Raw genomic sequence first — 18,983 nt, forward strand, 5'->3', positions numbered from 1 at the left:
TCTCTTGTCTCCTTTTGTTTGTCTTTTGAGAGTTTTTGATTTTAGTTTGCCGGAGATCCTGCCTTTTTTCTGCAGCGCCTTTTGTTCCCTTTTTATTTTATTAAACTCCAGTCTTGCTCAATCCTGCCTCGCCGCTTTTTGTCCTGCGTTTGGGTCCTACCACCTCCCCCCTCGGATGAAACCGTAACAAAATCGGACCTTAAAGTAAGGTCTGAGGCCAAACTTATTCAACGTAGCAGTGGTCACTCTAACTGTACTAGAAGATACATTCAAAGTTCTTAAAAAAAAAAAAAATAAAAAATTCCCGAACTGTTCTTTCTCTTTGCTTAGTGTAGTTGAGTGGTTCTTGCCGTAATGTGGATTAGAAGTGTGTAGGTCGACTCACTTTAGAGAACGGTGTACCAACCCTACCTCTGCATAACTGATGGTGTAAAATGTATTAAGAAGGCAAGAAACTCGCGAATTCCCTCTTGCAATGCACTTCTTTTAACTGAATACCATTCAGGTGACTACCTATGAAGTTGACTGAAAGAATGTTGAGAGTGCACAAAGCTGACCAAATGGAAATATCCTTCATGTCTCATATACGCACTTCCCCCAAATCCGGAGGGCTGATTAAAGGTTTACATGCAACACTACAATTAGGCTTGTTCATTAAACCCACCTCAATGAGCACAACACAAAGAGTATAATGTGCTTTAGGGATCACATTCTCAAATTAAGTAATTACTTTGGTTGGACTCCTCGCCTGTCTGATTCTCCAAATGCCCTATGGGATTGCTTAGCAACACTGCTCCCTGCTGGTGTTACTGCAGTTCCCCTTGATGTTCAACTCACTGGGCTCCACCTCTTTGGTGCACACATTAAGTAAGGAAGCAAGTTTTATTTATTTTGTACCTTTCTAGATCAGACAAAACGCCAAAATGTAACCATAAAATGAAATGTTCCACACTCCTGTTCCCCTTAGCCCAGTTTGTATTATACCTTAAGTCCATAAGGACAGGCACCTCTTGTGGTATTCACAACCTATTTCCATGTTTTCATAAACGACTGAGGGGAATGGCAATTTAATATGTTGTAATTTGGCTGTACAGTTTTATACATGTCATTTTAAAATACTGATATTACCCTTTCATTGTGCCATCACATTTCCTACACTGAGGTACCCTGTCATTAGCTTGCTAAACGTTTGCGGCTTCAAGGCCGCATCAGTTGCCTAGTAGCGGCTTTTTCATCACCACATGAATGCCGACCATTTTGTATACACAGTTTCCATAATATAGCCACAGGCTCATGTGTTCTATATAAAGGCAGTATTTGTATAGTTACCCCTATTTACTTATGTCCTTCTTGGAGTTTATCCTGCAGATATGAATGACCCTTGCCGTCTTGTCTGATGTCTGTATCTGCTCCTGTGCCTGTAGCTCTTCCTTGTTACCTTTTCCTCTAGTAGCTTCCCTGTGCCTTACTGTTAATATAATAACAGTAAATAAATATGAGTCAAATATCAGTGTTCGGGGCTGAGAAATAATAAAGTGCCAAAAATCTGCAGCTTTTTGAAAGGCCGCTTGAGGCTGGTTCCAGAAATAAAACAATACCAATAGACATCCAGGTTAACATGTCCAACTTTACATTTGGAATAAACACACTGAAAAAAGACTTGTAAGCGTAGTAAAGCTTAACATTTGTGAAGATATTAAATAAATGTTCCTTAGATGTGTTTAAGTCATATTTCGTAATTTAGTGTCTGTGGAACTGTTGCATGTAGAAGTTTATTTTGATAACTGTAACCACAAATCACACATCCAAAAATACAATTGAACTATTTATGTATGCTAAACAGCATTTAAAAGGTGCCCTTAGTAAAAGCCTCCAGGAGTCCTCGTATTAAACAAATAGTACTTCTCACAAAGTGGTTTATATAATCTGGATAAGGAGTTCATTTGTTTGAACCTGACAAAACATCTGATTACACGTTTCCTGTTTCCCAACCACCTATCTAATTACATTTCACTAACAAAGACCACACCTTAAGTGCTGCAAATAAGTTTACTGGTCGACAGGTCATTAGAGAAATGGATGCAGTGTTTCCCATACAATGTCAATAGTATGGCAGCCCGCCAGGGTCTAATTTACACCACCATGGTCTCATAATGAATCGGAAACATTTTTGCACGTCTGCAAGTGTGTTAAGAATACACGTTGCATGGGAAGCTATTTGTGTTGTTCACTAATATGCTGTGTGTGCATATTAGTGCACACACAGCATATGAGCGGTCCCTCCATATGAGCTGGGTTCTGCTCAAGGTTTCTTCCTGTTAAAAGGGAGTTTTTCCTTGCCACCGTTGCCTTCAGGCTTGCTCTGGGGGTTTCAGGCCGGGTTTTTGTAAAGCGTCTTGAGACGATTTGTATTGTTATTGACGCTATATAAATAAAATTGAATTGAATTGAATTGAATTAATAAAAATTTATTTTACCTCCACTCAGTGTTGTACATGAACGCGTTCAATGAATAGCGTTCAATGAATAGCCTTCAATGAATAGCGTTCATTGAACATGTTCATATTTTTGTGAACTGTGAACTGAACGGATCATTTTTCCAACTGTGGGCGTAGATGTGAGTTTTGCTCAATCTGGAGGAAAATAACGACGTTCACCTCGTTCAGGAAAAAAAAAAGAAAAAAGTTTCACGACAGCTGCGATTTACAGCATACAGCATGGCTGGTGCAGCTGAAAGAAGCAGCACAGATCGAATGTATGTACGGTGTCCTTGAGTGCCAAGAAAGGCGCCTTTAAATAAAATGCATTATTATTATTATTATTATTATTATTATCCTGGCGGAAAAAAAATATATGACGGAGATGGATGGGCAGGTTACTCAGAGATTCTATTGAACAGGAATAGCTCGAAGCTGCTCATTCAAAAAAAAAAAAACGAAAAAATTAACGTGAACTGTTCATTTTGGAGTCTATGAACTTAGTTCAAAATCAAAAAATGTGAACTATGAATTTACTTTTATCTGTGCGAACTGAACTTTACTTGAACTAACGTTGACTATTTTATAAGCGCAAGCTATTAAAGGTAGATTGAAAGTCAACTGTTACTATAAATTAGATTTATTCGCTGATTCTTTGATCTTACATACATTTACCCATGGAATGTCATGTCTCAAAAGCGTTATGTTTAGTATTCATGTAGATGAATACCGACAGACTGATGAACTCATGACTCATAATCTTATTCTGTGTGCCATATATTGTATAAGTAGTTTTTATATTTACAGTACATGAAATGATGCCAGTAATCTCTTCAATCAGCATTCCCCAATAACTGTAGTGCTGTTTTAAAGGGCTTCACCACAGATGGCTATTATCGGCATTCGTCTGATGCCCGAGTCTCATGTCCCTTCTGTCTTTTGGTGTTCAGTGACCCAGACTGCAGTCAACGTGTGTGCTGTGTTGTTCGGCTTTTGTGCAAGGGAAGGCTGACAACGATGCAGTCTTTGAAGAGGCCTTTATAGAAACAAAAATGCGTTAATGCATCAGAGAGCACAGGCGGGAGATCAGTGTATTAAGAGCTTTGCTCTGTGGGAGTCGAAGAAAGCTGAATTGACTGCTCATTACAATGCTTAATGGTTTAGTTTGTGGCAGATGGATTGTGGTAAAGTCTGTTATGTGCACTGTATGCTATGAAGTGGTCAGCATTGCCACAGTACAGATACACAGACACTTAGGCAGCAGTGAATAACATTATTTAGACACATACTATACGCACATAATACTAAATTAAACATGTAAGCCTTCAACAACAAGTCCAAAGTTCAGAAAAATCAAAAAACAGTGTTTATTACATTACCTTGATATTTTTAGTTTTCTCAACTTTTTTTGTTTTTACATAGTATTATTAATGCTTTCTAGTGATAATTGTAAGAATAAAATCTTTAATTTTAAATATATTTCCTTGAGCCAAGCTCACCTCTACGGAATCTCTCCTTGGGTACAGAGGTACAGGTTCTGCAGCATTGAACCCAAACAACAGATGCCAGTATTTCTCCACACCAAATCCACCAAGAGCAGGTGATGAAAAAATCAAAAATGATTTAGAGAGGGATGTGAATAGTGAGGACAGCGCCCAGTTGGATGGTGCGGAAGACAAGCTCAGGCTACATATGTCAATACCCATGAATTAGCAAGTTAGTACTACAACTATTGACAGAGTTTTGCAGTATGTCTAGAGGACACAAAAAGGAAACCACATAAAGATTTTAATGTTTCAAAGTTCATATTATGTTGGATTTTTTTTTTTTCAGATAGTGAGGTGTCACATGAATGGAATTAGTCTTTTTAGAGCTTAGAATAAGAATTACATTCTTAACAGCAGAGACGTCTGAAGGTCAAAGCAGTGTGTAACCTGGGGGAGATGGTTGGAAGAAGGGGCTGTTGGCTGGCATACATAATAATAGCAGCAGGCCCCTGCCCTCAACCCATAGGACCCAAAGGCCCCCACTAACAACCTTCTGTTGCCAGATCCCACAGGACACCCTCAGAAGGTCCATGTCCATTCTCTGATGAGTCACAACTGTTTTGGAGCCACGAGGGAGACCTACACAATATTAGGAACAATATTAGGAAGGTGATCATAATGCCTGATTGGTGTATAATGGAATATGGCCCACACATGGAGCTTGTACTTGAATTGAAGACTTCTCAGTTGCATGTGATGAGAGCACAGATTCCACAGACACTACACACTGCATTAATTCTTTATCAGGAAGTTGATAGCTTTACTTTGCATTGCAGAAAAGCAGGTTGATGTCAAATAACAATGAGTTTAAAAAATATATTCAACAGTATTCAGGTGTTAATAAGTCCAATTACTTATTAATATAACAAGCTTGAAAAATAAGCCCAGCGCATCGTATATTTAGCCGTGTGTGGCCCTCTGTGAAGAAAGTTTGGACACCCCGGATCTAAACCTTGAGGAACACCTCAATAAAACTATTTGAAAATTCGGCTTGGCTTGTTTCTGTAAGTGACCAACGTTTCAGATCTGTCAGAGGCATCATGTTGTTTTCTATCAATAGGGATAAGCTCCCCCCCCCCCGCCGCGACCCTTCACAGGACAAGCAGTTACAGAAGCTGAATGATGAAGAAGAAGATGGTTCGCTCCGCACCAAGAGACGAAAGTTGTTCTTCACATTCTTGTACTCCTGCTTCTGCCCTTCCCTGAGAACATCTGCAGGTGACATGACTCTGTGTTGTGCTTGAAGTCCAAGGTGTACAGGGTAAATAGGACAGGGGAGAGCACAGTCCCCTGTGGTGCTCCAGTACTGCTGACAACAGTTCTGGATGTGCAGTTCCCTAACCTGACATACTGAGGTCTCCCAGTGAGATAGTCTGCTATCCAGGAAGTGAGGTGTGAGTCTACTCCCATCTCTATTAGCTTGTCTCTCAGCAGCAGGGGCTGGATGGTGTTAAATGCGCTGAGGAGGAAAGAAACCATGATCCTCACCTTTTCCCGGAGCGTGACGGACCTGGAGCCTGATGTGATGGAGCAGCAGCTGCTCCATGGTCTTCGTGACGCTGGATGTCAGAGCAACCGGTCTGTAGTCGTTTCCGTCCCTCGGGTATAGTCAGTCAACACGTAAAAAGTTGCCAACTTTTTTAATGTGGATATTATGTGCAGTTTATATGGTCCAATAATTTCCTTACTTTTATTTCAAATAGGAGAGCAAAAGCATTTACTTTTCTTACAGCTTACTGTAAACTGATTGCTCCTTCACTGCAAGCAATGAACTACCTAATATAATCCCAATCCTTCAAAATATCTTCAAGTTTTCATATTTGCTATAATTCAATTCAGTTCAGTTATATATAGCATCGGTGACAATGCGAACTGTCTCAAGACGCTTTACAAAACCCGGTCTGATACCCAGTCTGGAACCTGAAGAGTTAGTATGAAGGCGACTTTTAACAGAAAGAAACCTTGAGCAGAACCCAGCAACTATGGAGGGACATATTTACCTAAGGCTGGCCGGGTAGAGACAGAAAAGAGAGAGAAGAAAGCAGCGGCAGTAATGAGATAAACATGCATCGGCCATAGATTATCAAACTGTTACATAACAGTTTGATAATGAATATAAATAAAGCTGTTTGTGACAGCAGTTGTTCTATCACAGGTCAGTTAGCTTCTATAATGACTGAATATAAGCAGTGTCATAGGCTGTAGAACGTTTAGATTCCAGAACATTTATAACAGAATGGAACACTAAAATGTTCAACATACTGTATTATACACTGCAAAAAGTCACAGAGTAGATTTCGAAATGTACTGTCATGTGTTTTCAGTTACTTATTTTGATTAAGGGTGAGGATAACTTGGTAGGCTTGTATGGATCAAACTGTATCCCATGAGGGAACAGCCCTTTGATAAAGATATTTTATACAATTTATATTGAATGTGTGCTAACTCGTTTGCACATACAGCCTAAATCACATTAAAGCTGTGAGATCAGTTTCCCAGAAAATACAAACCGATAGAGAAAGTAATCTCCACCTTAGCTTTATAAGTCAGTTCAGTTTCAAAAGATAGATAAATATCGAAATTGGTTCCAGAGACCCAAATTGTATTGTGAAATGGGTGACTAAAGGTGATGGTGGTTCTGAAAGTGGGAGCTTTAATCCTTTGGTTCAGTTCGTTCGGGGTAGTGTGAACACAGAAATCACATTCTTTCTGAAACATATGAACTGGATAGAGAAGGTGGTCTCGATTCTAATCACTCCTGGTTCGTTTGCAGTGTGAATGCACATCACTCATGGACTAATAGGACGACTTTATAATTATGTAACCAAGCATAACAACTGACGGAGGCGTCGGGCAGCAGCAGTGTGCATTAGAGATGGGATTTAAGGCTCTTTGAACGGAGTCAGATCTTGTGCATCTCATTCCTTTCAAAGAGCCGTTTCAAAAGACTGGCTCATTTTGATATCATTAGGAGGAATGACAGAGTAAGATTTAGATCATTCAAACTTAGACACTCCACCAATATATAATCAGGGGCAACCTGAGTTTGAATTATTCTGAAATTTTGATTCTAGATAGACAGATACTTTAGTCATCCTGTTGGAAATTCAATAATGCCCTTTGCAGTGACTGGGAATGGAACCCGGTTCAACTGCTTGGAATGAAGCAATGCCCACCATTACAGTGGAAAGGCAGTGTGAGTGTGGCATCATATGATTTGCATATCAAATAAGCGCAGCACATGTACCCTCCCCTTGTGCCTGTTCTACTTCTTATGTGTACATCTGTGGGAAACACAGCAAAAAAAAAAAGTAAAGAATCGCTCATTCTGAAGAACCAGTAGATTCGGTTTGTTCGCAAACGTCACATCTCTACTGTGCATTCTCATTCTCTAAAATGCTGTTTTCTACACATACCTTGATAATGATTTGCATGCTCAGTTTGATCAAACTGAGCATTATGTTTATATACAGGATATTGGTACATGAACCACAGAACGGCAATAAAGCCAGACCCCACACTTGCTGTTTATTCTTCGTTTTTGATTTGATTATTTCTAGATTTTTTTCTGAAGTTCAATTTGTCAGGCATAATCAGGACGACTCACAAAACTGTTAGCAATAATACAGTGTTTAGGTTCGGTCAGAACTTTGTCTGAATTGACCTGTGAACACCGAACGAAAACCAAGGTTAAATGCGACATGTAACAAATATTTTGCCAAAACATTATGACCACCTTCCTAATATTGTGTAGGTCTCCCTTGCGCCTCCAAAACAGTTGTGACTCATCAGAGAATGGACATGGGTCTTCTGAGGGTGTCCTGTGGTGCCTTGCAACAGAATGTTGTTAGTGGGGGCCTTTGGGTCCTATGGGTTGAGGGGAGGGGCCTCTGTGGATCATCCCACAAATTCTTGATCAGTTTGGGATCTAGTGAATTTGGAGGTCAGGTCAACAACTTGTCCTGTTTTACATGTTCCTAAACCATTTTTGTGTGCGTGCCTGTGTCAGGCTGCATCCTGCTGGGGATGGCTGCTGCAACTCCACATGAATGCCAGGTCCAAAAAGTTTTCCAGCATTGTCACAAGATGATTAATGTTATTTACTTCTCCTGTCAGTGGTCATTATGTTATGTCTGATCGGTGTATATACAGAATGAGTGTTATTTGTGCTTTGATGGTTACTGATGACAGCGCTGAAGAGTTCAAATTGCCGCAGACGTTGCACAATTCGCCACTTACATGAATGTGGCTTGTGCAATGTTTAGGAGTTTGTGGTTCTATGGGAGTGGGTTATGCATGTGTGTATTAATATTGGGCGGTTAGTGAGTCTTTGGAGCAGGGAGAGTGGGGGGGTGTTCAGAGTTCTCGTGGCCTAGGGGAGGAAGCTGTTGCTGGGTATGAGTGTTTGGAAGATCTCAGTGCTAATAAGTCATTGTTATGTGCCTAAGTCCAACTCACATGCTAGCATGAGGACATAAAATAAATTATTTTGCCCTGTTATCAAGGATGCATGAAATGTTGGCAGGTTTCACAGAATATGTTTAAATAATAAAACCATATGTTTTCGCTCAGTTTCTCGGTGTTCGTTTTGTTGTGAAATTCAAGACAGGAAGTGTTGCTTTGCTAATCTTCGCTAGCCTACCGAAGAAACCAAGAAACGCGTTCGAACGTCAAGTATCGCGAGATTCGTGACTCGAGATAAAGTTAGGGTCGTTCCGCGTTAGATTGAATATTAGAAGAACGAAGGGCAACATCCGTCACATTACAAAAAAGCGTCTTTTACGCAAATACGAAGATAGTGACAGTTCCAAACCTGTGATGCTGCGTATGTTTTTAATGCTAAAAGACCATTCGTGAGGTTGGTGGGGTGAGTGACACTTCTGTCTGCTGACTATTATCGATGCATTAACTATTAAGCAATAGTATTTGCAACTCGTGTGCTATTAAATCATACTTACTGCCGACATACCGCTTACTATTATTAATTTTTTTTTAACTGTAAAAACATCACTGTAGAGTGAAAAGTTATAATGATAGTTACTTTGCAGCTCTCGATAGTGGATCTGTCTGCTGAGATTAGGTATTGACTGAAGTTGTAACTTCCGCGCACGAACCGAATCTATTGACCGGCTCTTTAAAACGAACGATGGGAGCCGAGTCGCAGTTGCGATCCGTCCTTTTTCCAAACTTCTGCTTTGCTACTCAACTGAGTGAGACGGTATTGGTGCCGGAGAGGATATAGTGGTGGATGGTTGAAGTCCATTGATGTTGCGGAGGTGGAAGTAAGCAGACCGAGTGTTGATGTGGGCTTTTAGAGATAAAGTGCTGTTGAGGATGACACCCAGACTCTTAACCTGAGAGAAAGGAGGTACAGTGGAGTTATCAATGTTTAGTAAGAAACTGTTAACTTTGGCTAGAGTGCACTTAGAACCGCTGAGTAGGACTTCAGTTTTACTACTGTTCATTTATAAGAAGTTGCAGGAGAACCAGGATTTAATTTCTGTTATACAGGCAGAAAGGGCAGGGGGTGGAATAGTGGAGGTCGGCTTTGTAGACATGTAGAGCTGGGTGTCATGTGCATAGGAGTGAATACCTTACACATACTGTATATATACTTATATATATATATATACCATATATATATACCATATATATATACTATATATTTAGGAAAATATTGCCAAGAGGAAGAAGGGAAATAATGAACAGTAGTGGACCCAGGACAGAGCCCCAGGGGACTCCTCTGGTGACGGGTGAAGGGTGAGATTTGTGGTGTTTAAGTTGGGCAAACTCAGTTCGGTGGGATATATACCACAGGGGCACATACAATATGCTCTCAATACGTGCTGCATTCATTTCCCAATGCTCTTCTTCCTGCTTTGTCATGTTTATTATATAAAGACTGAAAAAAAATCCAATAAACAAATCTTAAAAAGACACCATCGTAATCAACTTGTCTAATTCATATCACACTGAGTTTCTACACAGTGATTATTACTACTTTAATCAGGTATTAGTTACGAAGTCAGGTCAATGTATATGCAAAAAAAAAAAAAAAAAAAACAAGGCAAATGGACTGTTCGAGAAAACTCAGTTGCCTTTTCTTTTTGGAAACACTACATTTCCAGTGAGTAATAGTGACAGTGGAACCTCTTGAAACTATTAGCTCAGATTATGCTGTGACTTAATATCGCTGTGAATTTGGGAATTCCAAAGCTTATGGCTACAACTGTTTCAGCTTTGGGTTTGATTTCTTCTCCTGTGCTCCTGTTCCGACAGCATGAAGTTCACATGGCAGCATTTGCCTCTACTGCTGCTGCTGTTCTTGGAGATGAGCTGCGTCTCTCTCCAGGAAAGCAACAGGCCCAATTTCGTCTTGATGATGGTGGATGACCTGGGAATTGGAGACTTGGGCTGTTATGGCAATAAAACACTGAGGTAAGACCATGCTTCTGCTGCTGTTTTCACTCTGTGAGGCTGGAGGGATAATGCATAGCTTCCTCAACTGTGATTCACATTGAACAGCCATTCACATAAATTGAGCAAACACTGTATTTCCCATGAACGCTTTATTTCAACTTTTAAACCCGTAACCTGTACGCTTTCCGAACTGGAGTGGATTTAAATACAGTATCTTTGACTGTGGTTCTGGTTCCAACTTCACTGTTGTCCTGGAAACAACGTAAGGGCCATTCCACCAAATGGGTGCCATTTGCTTGTTGAAACTTTTTTTTACCCTTTCAAGGCACATTTTTTAAGAAAAAACAATTAAGGAAGCCCTCTCTAGTTTGGCCCATTCCTCATTTTCACTTTCCATGTAGCGACCTGTGACTGGCCTCAGGGGTGGAATGATTCACAAAACGTTGTCAAAGCGGTACTAAAGTATGTCTTGCCAGAAAAACCTGTTGACCCCAATTTTGTGCATGCAACTAGAGTGGGGATGGGTAACAAATGTTATTTTTTTCTGTGTTCTAGGTAGTTTTTATAAATCCTTTTAATTATATACCCTGCATTTGCAATCAGATAAATGTGTAGGACATTTCCTGGGGACAACTATGGCACCCATTCGTTGAAATGGACCGTGAAATGGACCATGTCAGGCTTGCATATCTCCAGGCAGGCATCCTAACCAACCAGTGAGACCAGCCTTGCAACACTACAGTTGCACTTACTTACACCCTGTGCATTTTCTGATGGGAAATGTTAACTTGTCTGCCATGAAAACGTCCATGAATTCATTGTTTTTGCCATTCCAGAGTTTTTTTTTTTAATAATCTCTTTGGGTGTGATTCTTCCAAAAAAAAAAAAAAAAAAAAAAATGTTGATGATGTGATTTGCAGGACTCCCAATATTGACAAGCTGGCACAGGAAGGGGTGACGCTGACCCACCACATCGCTGCAGCTAGCCTCTGCACTCCCAGCAGGGCAGCATTTCTCACCGGACGATACCCGATACGATCAGGCTAGTACAAAGACACTGACATACATAGTGCTTAATGTTGGTCCACAGGGGATGTCTCCACACAACAGTACTATGAAGCACTTAGAGTTAACTGAGCTGTACTATGCTCCCTGTTTTTATGGCTCCGTAGACATACGGCCTGTTCAGACTTTGCGTTAAGATCTGATCTGGGCTATCCGATCGCAAGTGACCAGCTAGGTATGTGTGTTCAGCCCTGGCATTAGCATGCATCTCCAAATGCGTCTGCATGCATCGCCCACATTGGATCAGAATACAAGGTCTGAACAGGCCCAGAGCCATGGCAGAGATATTTCTTGAGGTTGTCATTGTTTCCAATGTTTCAGGAACATCAAAAAGTGTTACATGAGTCTTAACTGGAGTTTTTCCTTATTTTTTCTCTCTGACAGGTATAGCTGGCTACAACAGACCTGGAGTCTTTATATTTAATGCAGCGTCTGGAGGTCTTCCAAGCCAAGAAGTTACCTTTGCTAAGATTGCCAAACAGCAAGGCTATGAAACCGCTCTCATAGGTATGTTGCAAGTATCTCGCAGCCTTGCTCCTTGCTGAGATTATGTGCTGTAGTTAAAAGTAGTTTTAGGCTAGTAAAAACTTTTTTATTCGTCTTTATTTTTGCAACACATGGGGTTTTCAAAGTCCTTCACACTGATGTTTATGAGTAGACGTGTGATATGGATTACATCTTCTTTCACATTCAGGTAATATCTACAGACAACATACCCTTTAGTCCAAAGCCTGCTGCTCAAATCTGTGGTACAGGGCCGTCCCTAACAATCATTAAAAGACAGAACAACTGACACAATTTAACCATAAAACAGTAAAAGGTTTTTATGTAAGTGTGCGGTGTTGAGGTGTTTAATGAGCCTTAAATCTAATTGATTTTTTGCGAAAAACTGGACTTCCTGAAACAGGTCTCACCTGTTCTTGTAGCAAAATGCAACGCAGCTATTTGCATTTTTAACTCCCTAAAAAGCTTGGATGATTTGTAACTTTCTACTTTTAAACTCAGACAAAACAGAAGTCATTTTACTTGTCTCTAAGCACTTCAGAGATTCACTGTGTAATTGCATAGTTATTGTGGATAGATAGATAGATAGACAGACAACTTTATTGATCCCTTAGGGAGGTTCCCGCAGGGAAATTGACAATTTACAATTTATGGATGGCATAATGTTGTCCTCCAGTACTACTGTAAAAGAACGAAGAACATAAGTTATATTTTAATAGGATATGTCCTTTACTTATGGTTATGATCAAGTTACCAGGGCAGCATTCCTTCACTTGCACAATATTGTCTCAATTGAAAACATCCAGTTTCAAAGTGACACTAGGTTACTTCTAGGCTAGATTACTGTAACTCATTATTATGTTCCAAATAGTTCTCTAAAAAGCCTCCCAATTGCTACAGTGTGAGCAATGACGAGAATTAGTTCATATTTCTAACTTATTAGCTTCTCTTCATTCCAGATGGCTCCTGTCATATGAGCTGGGTTCTTCTCTAGGTTTCTTCTCGTTTGTTTTTGTTTCTGCCACCTAAGTGCCTTTTTTGACGTTTCTGGGCTCGGAATTTGAGACACTTTGAAATCGTTACTGACGACGTAAAAATACAACTGAATTTATGTATTCATATTGCTAATTGGTAGTTAATGGGTTTTCGATATAAAAGAAAATTGCGGAAGGGCCTTTGACCTCCATCAGATCATTGAAGGGTTTCATTGGTTTCTACAGAAGATCACTAACATCTTCCTTCACGGTCCCTAAAAAGCACTTTCAAATGCAGTATTGAGTCTGTTTTGTGTTCAGATATGGACATAAAAACCCCAACAGTCACGTAGCAGTGACTGGATTATCACAAACTTTGGCTAGAATTACTTGATGTAGTGGCTAGTCCTGTACTTAGCCGCTACCGGCTGATAGTGGGCTTGAAGCTGTGTTGGGACGTATACTCAGTTTAAAAAAAAAATAAAATAAACCAATAGTTCGTTTTCTGTAATTTACTTAAAATGTCCTTTTATTTCTCGTGATGGTGCCTTTGGTTACAATGAAAACAAATGGTTGAAAAAATAAACTCAAGCACAATCGAAAACCACTGCATGATGCTTTCGCTGCCCCCTGGTGGCTTGGAGGCAAACAACCCTCTTAAAGAATATGTGGCTCTTACACTTGACATTGGTGAATCTTGGACTCTGTTCCGGCACAGTTCTAGCGTAGCTTGCATAGAGTACAGATACTTCAGAGATAGAGTAGCACAAACTTTGGTGCACTCCTTTTGATTTTTTTTCTTTTGTGTCTTCTTATCTTCAGGAAAGTGGCACCTAGGACTTAACTGTAAGAGCAGTGACGATCACTGCCACCACCCCAGCGTGCACGGCTTTGACTATTTCTTCGGTATCCCTTTGACCAACTTACGAGACTGCAAGTCTGGAGGTGGCACTGTCTTCCAAATCCAGAAATATTTACCATACGGGACGATGGGCATTGTCTTGGTTACTGCAGTAGTACTCCACTACATTGGGATCATCACCATCCGCAGAAGGCTGATTCTGAGCGTTCTGTCTCTGTTGCTTTTGGTCACATGTCTGATACTGGGATTCATCAAGATTATACCATACTTAAACTGTATTCTCCTGAGGGACCACAGTATAGTGGAGCAGCCGTTCACCTCTGATAACCTGACGCAGAGGATGACCCATGAGGCAGTGGACTTCATTGAAAGGTATATTTCAGTTTTGATTCAGGTGGATCAGAAAGCTGTTTCGCATAGGGTTCATGTTTTAATCAAAATCTTTTGTTGAGTTTTTACTCAGAAATATTACTTCCTAACATAATAATGTTGTAATAATGTTGTAAATGAATGGTATTTTCTGTGTCTGCAGGAATACGGGCAGGCCTTTCCTGCTGTTTTTGTCTTTCCTTCAAGTACATACAGCCATGTTTGCTTCAGCGGAATTCAGAGGAACGAGCCGCCACGGGATCTATGGAGACGCTGTCCATGAGGTGGACTGGAGTGTAGGTGGGTCAACTGGGGAGTACTTAATCGGTTTGCCCTCTGTTAGTCTATGTTTTTGTGATTGCCAACAAATCCCATGAAAATACCAAAGCCAACTACTTGTGAGATCATTCACAGTGCTCTCTTTCTGTGGCTCTTACTGTACCTCCAAACCTGTTTAAATCAGGAGACACTATTGGAAGTGAATAGTATTTGGAGATTAAACCTGTGCCCCCATGGAGTAGGTAGTAGTGGTGGTGAAGTAGTAAGAAAAGTGACAATGGTTCCTGTTCAGACCTTGCGTTAAGATCCGATCTGGGTGATCCGATCTCGTAAAAGACAGGTGTGAACACATGTGAGAGATCCGATCTCTGACAACATCTTGTGGTCCAACACAAAAGTCATTATTTAACACAAAAAACTGCTCTGTTTTCTGTTCTGGAGCAGCGGTAGAGATCCCCAGATGATTTCTGGGTTTACTTGCATACTGAGATCAGATGTGGAGACGCATTTGGAGAGGCATGTTAATGCCAGGTCTGAACACACATACCTAAACCTGGTCACTTGCAGTCCGATAGCCCAGATCTGAAAGCAAAGTCTGAAGATGCCCAATGTGATGTAGGACTTTTGATGAATCAGTGCAAGGACCTGTGAACCTGTGATTCCTCAGATTGTTGTGGAAATAACCAGCTGGTTTAACTAGAGGAGCCATCCGTCAGACCATTGAAGGGGTTCATTGGTTGCTACAGAAGCACATTAACCACTTATTAGACCCAACCAAATAAAACTATGTGGGCAAACATTTGTATTTCAGGCTCACCAGCTTTTCCTCCATTATTGCAAATCATCCCATTGTTCCTATTCAGTCTCAAGCTCGGCCTCCGCACAAAAAAATCCAATGCGCTAATTTAGTGGGCTTTTCTTAATGAGCAGTAATTACTTACTTTAACTTGAGTAGTGTTGTGTCAGCACAAAGATTGGACAATAATTACTTTGTGTTTTGCTAGCTGGATGAGAAAAGAATTGTTACACTCACAACACTCAGAACGACAAAAACGCTAAAAACGATCGGTGATAACACTCCATTAATCTCTCTATGGAATTAAACCATTCAAGTTTACTTCTCACCATAGCAAACACCACTCGCATGTTTGACTGTCTCACAAACAAAACCTTTGAACTTTACTACCCATAGAGATCAGTATGTTAGCTTAGCCTCCTTTAACCATTTGCTTCGATTCCTGCTTTTATAGTTTTTTTCTTCTGTCAAGATAGTGTCTGATAAGAGCACTAACTCATCAGTAGAGTAGATATACACAGTTAGAGACTAGCTGGTGAACACAGTGGAGTATTTAGCTGGTGAAGAGCCTGATAGTTGTTGCTCATCGGTAACTGGTGGAATTGAAATGAAAGGATTGAAATGAAAGGAACACACCCACATGTTAAGCAAATATTGTCTGCTGCAGTACTTTTTGTGTCCTTCGTCGTAAGTCCTCATTAAACTAAACGTTAATATTTAATCCAGTCCTTGGTTCCTTGTGTGCATGTGCTGCATTTGGGTCCTATGTCCCTGCCACACCTGTTATGTTGGATGTTTCCCACCGTGTGGGATTCATTCCTATAAATTAAAGAAAACTGCAGGAAATGGTTGCAAAATTAGAGCGAACTCCAACACAAAACAGAATGGGGACTTCTCCAGGCCTTTCCAGGCGGTACCCCCACCCCATAGTAACGACACTCCCTAATGGCGGCAGCTTTTCACACCAGGAAAAAACGCTTGAGAACAACTCGAAAAATAGCCTTAGCTGTTGACTGGTCTTCCAAACTCCCTATACCTCAAACTGATCAAGTATCTGTGGGAGGCTCTGGAACAAGTCTGATCCCCCTTCCCCCAACCCACAGGTCCCAAAGACTCCCATATCAACCCCTTGGTTAGAGATGGGATTTACGGCTCTTTGAAGGGAGCCGGTTCTTGTGGATCCGTACCTTTCAAAGAGTCGTTCAAATCAGTGGCTAATTTTTTTTTTATACATATACAGTATATATATATATATATATATTTTTTTTTTTTAAGAAGGCAGTCTGAGGCTAACAAATTTATTTATTTATTATTTAAAGTTTATCCAGGAAATAATCACTAGGAGGAATTATAGGGTAAGATTTGCTTCAGAATCATTCAAACTTCGGTAAACATTCGGTAAAAAGCGTAGACCAGGCATAGACCAGTAATCAAACCTTGAGTCAGATGCATACTGGGACACTCACGTATGGAATAAAAAATAACTGCGACTCGGTTCCCTTTGTTCGTGTTAAAGAGCCTGTCAATAGATTCGGTTCGCTCGCAAATAGAGTCACAACTCTAGTCCTGGTGGCAGACACGATACGTCCACCCTCAGAAGGCCTGTGTCCATATCCCGGTGCACCCAAACTTTGCGGGGCTCAAAAAGGGGAGAACTAAACAATGCTAGGCAGGTGGCTGATGAATTTGTAATGTCCATACAATTACAAACTGATGTATTGTTTCTGTTCTCAGGTCAGATCATGCAGACACTGGAAAGACTGAAGCTGAGCGAAAACACTCTTGTTTACCTGACTTCAGATCAAGGGGCACACCTGGAGGAAATTTCTAGCAGTGGGGAGGTCTACGGAGGATGCAATGGGATATATAAAGGTACAACAGGAGGATAAACAGAATATCTACATCACAGAATTAATTGTAGAGAAAATACTATACAAAACCTTCTCTGCCTTTGGGAAAAAATAAACCATTCTTTTTCCCCCCCTCTGAGCAGCAGGGAAGTCCACAAATTGGGAGGGAGGGATCCGGGTTCCGGGAGTTCTACGCTGGCCAGGGAAAATCCCTGCCGGCAGACAGATAGATGAGCCCACCAGCAACATGGACCTGTTTCCTACAGTGGTGCAGCTGAGTGGAGCTGCAGTCCCAGAGGACAGGTGAGGCTGCACAGCAGTGAGACAGGTCCCCCCCTTGCACGTGCCAGTCAAACCAAGCGTGCCCTGAAATCTAGGTCGCATTTAAAGATAGGAGTGACAGGAACTGGGCTCATTAACATCCAACCTAGGCAGTGTGATTGCGCGTGGCAGTAGGACATTGTAACACCTACGTTTTCAATGGATCTGTACCGCTGTATCCGAACCATTAAAATCTGTTTGTTGCGTGTGTGTGCATCATGACGTAGGGCAATTGTACATATTTTGGAACAAGCTGCGTTCCTTCCCACTCAGTAATCTAAGGCCAAAGATTGCTGTTTGAGGCGGTGACAGACAAAATTTATGGTATCAAATGGGCCCTGGACAGAGAATGTAGTTTGCGTTCGAAAATTTGATGTTGACTTTCTGTCCGTAGGGTGATAGATGGTCACGACCTCATGGATTTGTTGCAGAGGAGAGTCGAAAGGTCGAACCACGAATTTCTGTTCCATTACTGTAATGCCTACTTGAATGCTGTCAGATGGCATCCCCAAAACAGTAAGTCTACTGAATGTCCGCAGAGTTATCCACAATATAAAGATAAAGATAAAGATAAGATAAAGAGCCTTTATTTGTCATTATATCATACAAGTATCATATAACGAAATTGCATGGTCAGAAGTTTGACCTTCATTGGCTCTTTTTGAGTTAGTTATTTACTTTTTTTCAGGTACCTCCGTGTGGAAAGCCTTTTACTTCACGCCAAACTTGTACTCAGGGGCCTGTTTCCACACGCAAGTCTGCCTTTGCACTCCGGACCAAGTGACCTACCACGACCCCCCACTTCTCTATGATCTCTCGAGGGACCCGTCGGAGACGACAGCGCTGACTCCCGACACCGAACCGGCCTTTCACTCCATCCTCGCCGCGATGGAGGAGGCGGTGGAGACCCATCGGAAGTCGGTGGAGCCCGTGGAGAGCCAGTTGAACGCAGGGCACCTGGTGTGGAAACCCTGGCTGCAGCCCTGCTGCTCCACGCTCACGCAGCTCTGTCAGTGTCAGCAGGACCAATAGACTGATTTCTGTGTGTGTGTGTGTATGTTGTTTAGTCGTTTGATTTGCTGCCATCTGAACTATTCCGCCTTCTTTTTCTACACAGTCCAACATGCGTACTACAAAATGGACAAAAGCTTAAAAATCTACATGGGAATGTTAAACAGAGAATGATCATTGGCCTAGACCTAGGTCAAAGGCCTCAACAAAAGTGGAGACAAAAATAAACGGTTTATTGATTAAAAAATGTTACAGGTGACAGGTGTTGTATTGTGGTGTCTTCTACCCTTATCCACACCTCCTCAGTGTGCACGGTTCGGACAGTTAAGCCCATGAGCCACCAAAAGGCATACAGTGGGGAAAATAAGTATTTGATACACCGTCGATTTTGCAAGTTTCCCCCCTTATAAAGAATGAAGAGATGGTTACCATTAGTAACACACTACGCTGCCATGGATTAAAATCCTGCAGCACATGCAAGGTCCCCCTGCTCAAGCCAGCACATGTC

At 41.1% G+C, this 18,983-nt stretch overlaps 1 protein-coding gene across 1 annotated transcript; it reads left to right on the forward strand.

The window, feature by feature from the left end:
- The first annotated feature begins 8,299 nt into the window (after positions 1-8,299).
- Positions 8,300-18,983, forward strand: sts (steroid sulfatase (microsomal), isozyme S). Its single transcript, XM_084573998.1, has 10 exons — positions 8,300-8,891; positions 10,304-10,462; positions 11,365-11,486; positions 11,894-12,016; positions 13,810-14,221; positions 14,382-14,518; positions 17,028-17,165; positions 17,287-17,446; positions 17,859-17,980; positions 18,153-18,983. The coding sequence occupies exons 2-10, from the start codon at positions 10,305-10,307 to the stop codon at positions 18,494-18,496; spliced, it is 1,716 nt and encodes a 571-aa protein (XP_084430124.1). The 5' UTR covers positions 8,300-8,891; position 10,304; the 3' UTR covers positions 18,497-18,983.

The sequence above is a fragment of the Chelon labrosus genome (assembly GCF_963514085.1).
Source record: "Chelon labrosus genome assembly, chromosome: 24".
Lineage (NCBI taxonomy): Eukaryota > Metazoa > Chordata > Actinopteri > Mugiliformes > Mugilidae > Chelon > Chelon labrosus.

Coding starts and splice junctions, on each gene's coding strand:
- sts (XM_084573998.1), top strand. CDS start 10,305: ATGAAGTTCACATGGCAGCATTTGCCTCTACTGCTGCTGCTGTTCTTG. Junction 14,222..14,381: donor GCAGTGGACTTCATTGAAAG/GTATATTTCAGT, acceptor CTGTGTCTGCAG/GAATACGGGCAGGCCTTTCC. Junction 17,981..18,152: donor CAGATGGCATCCCCAAAACA/GTAAGTCTACTG, acceptor ACTTTTTTTCAG/GTACCTCCGTGTGGAAAGCC.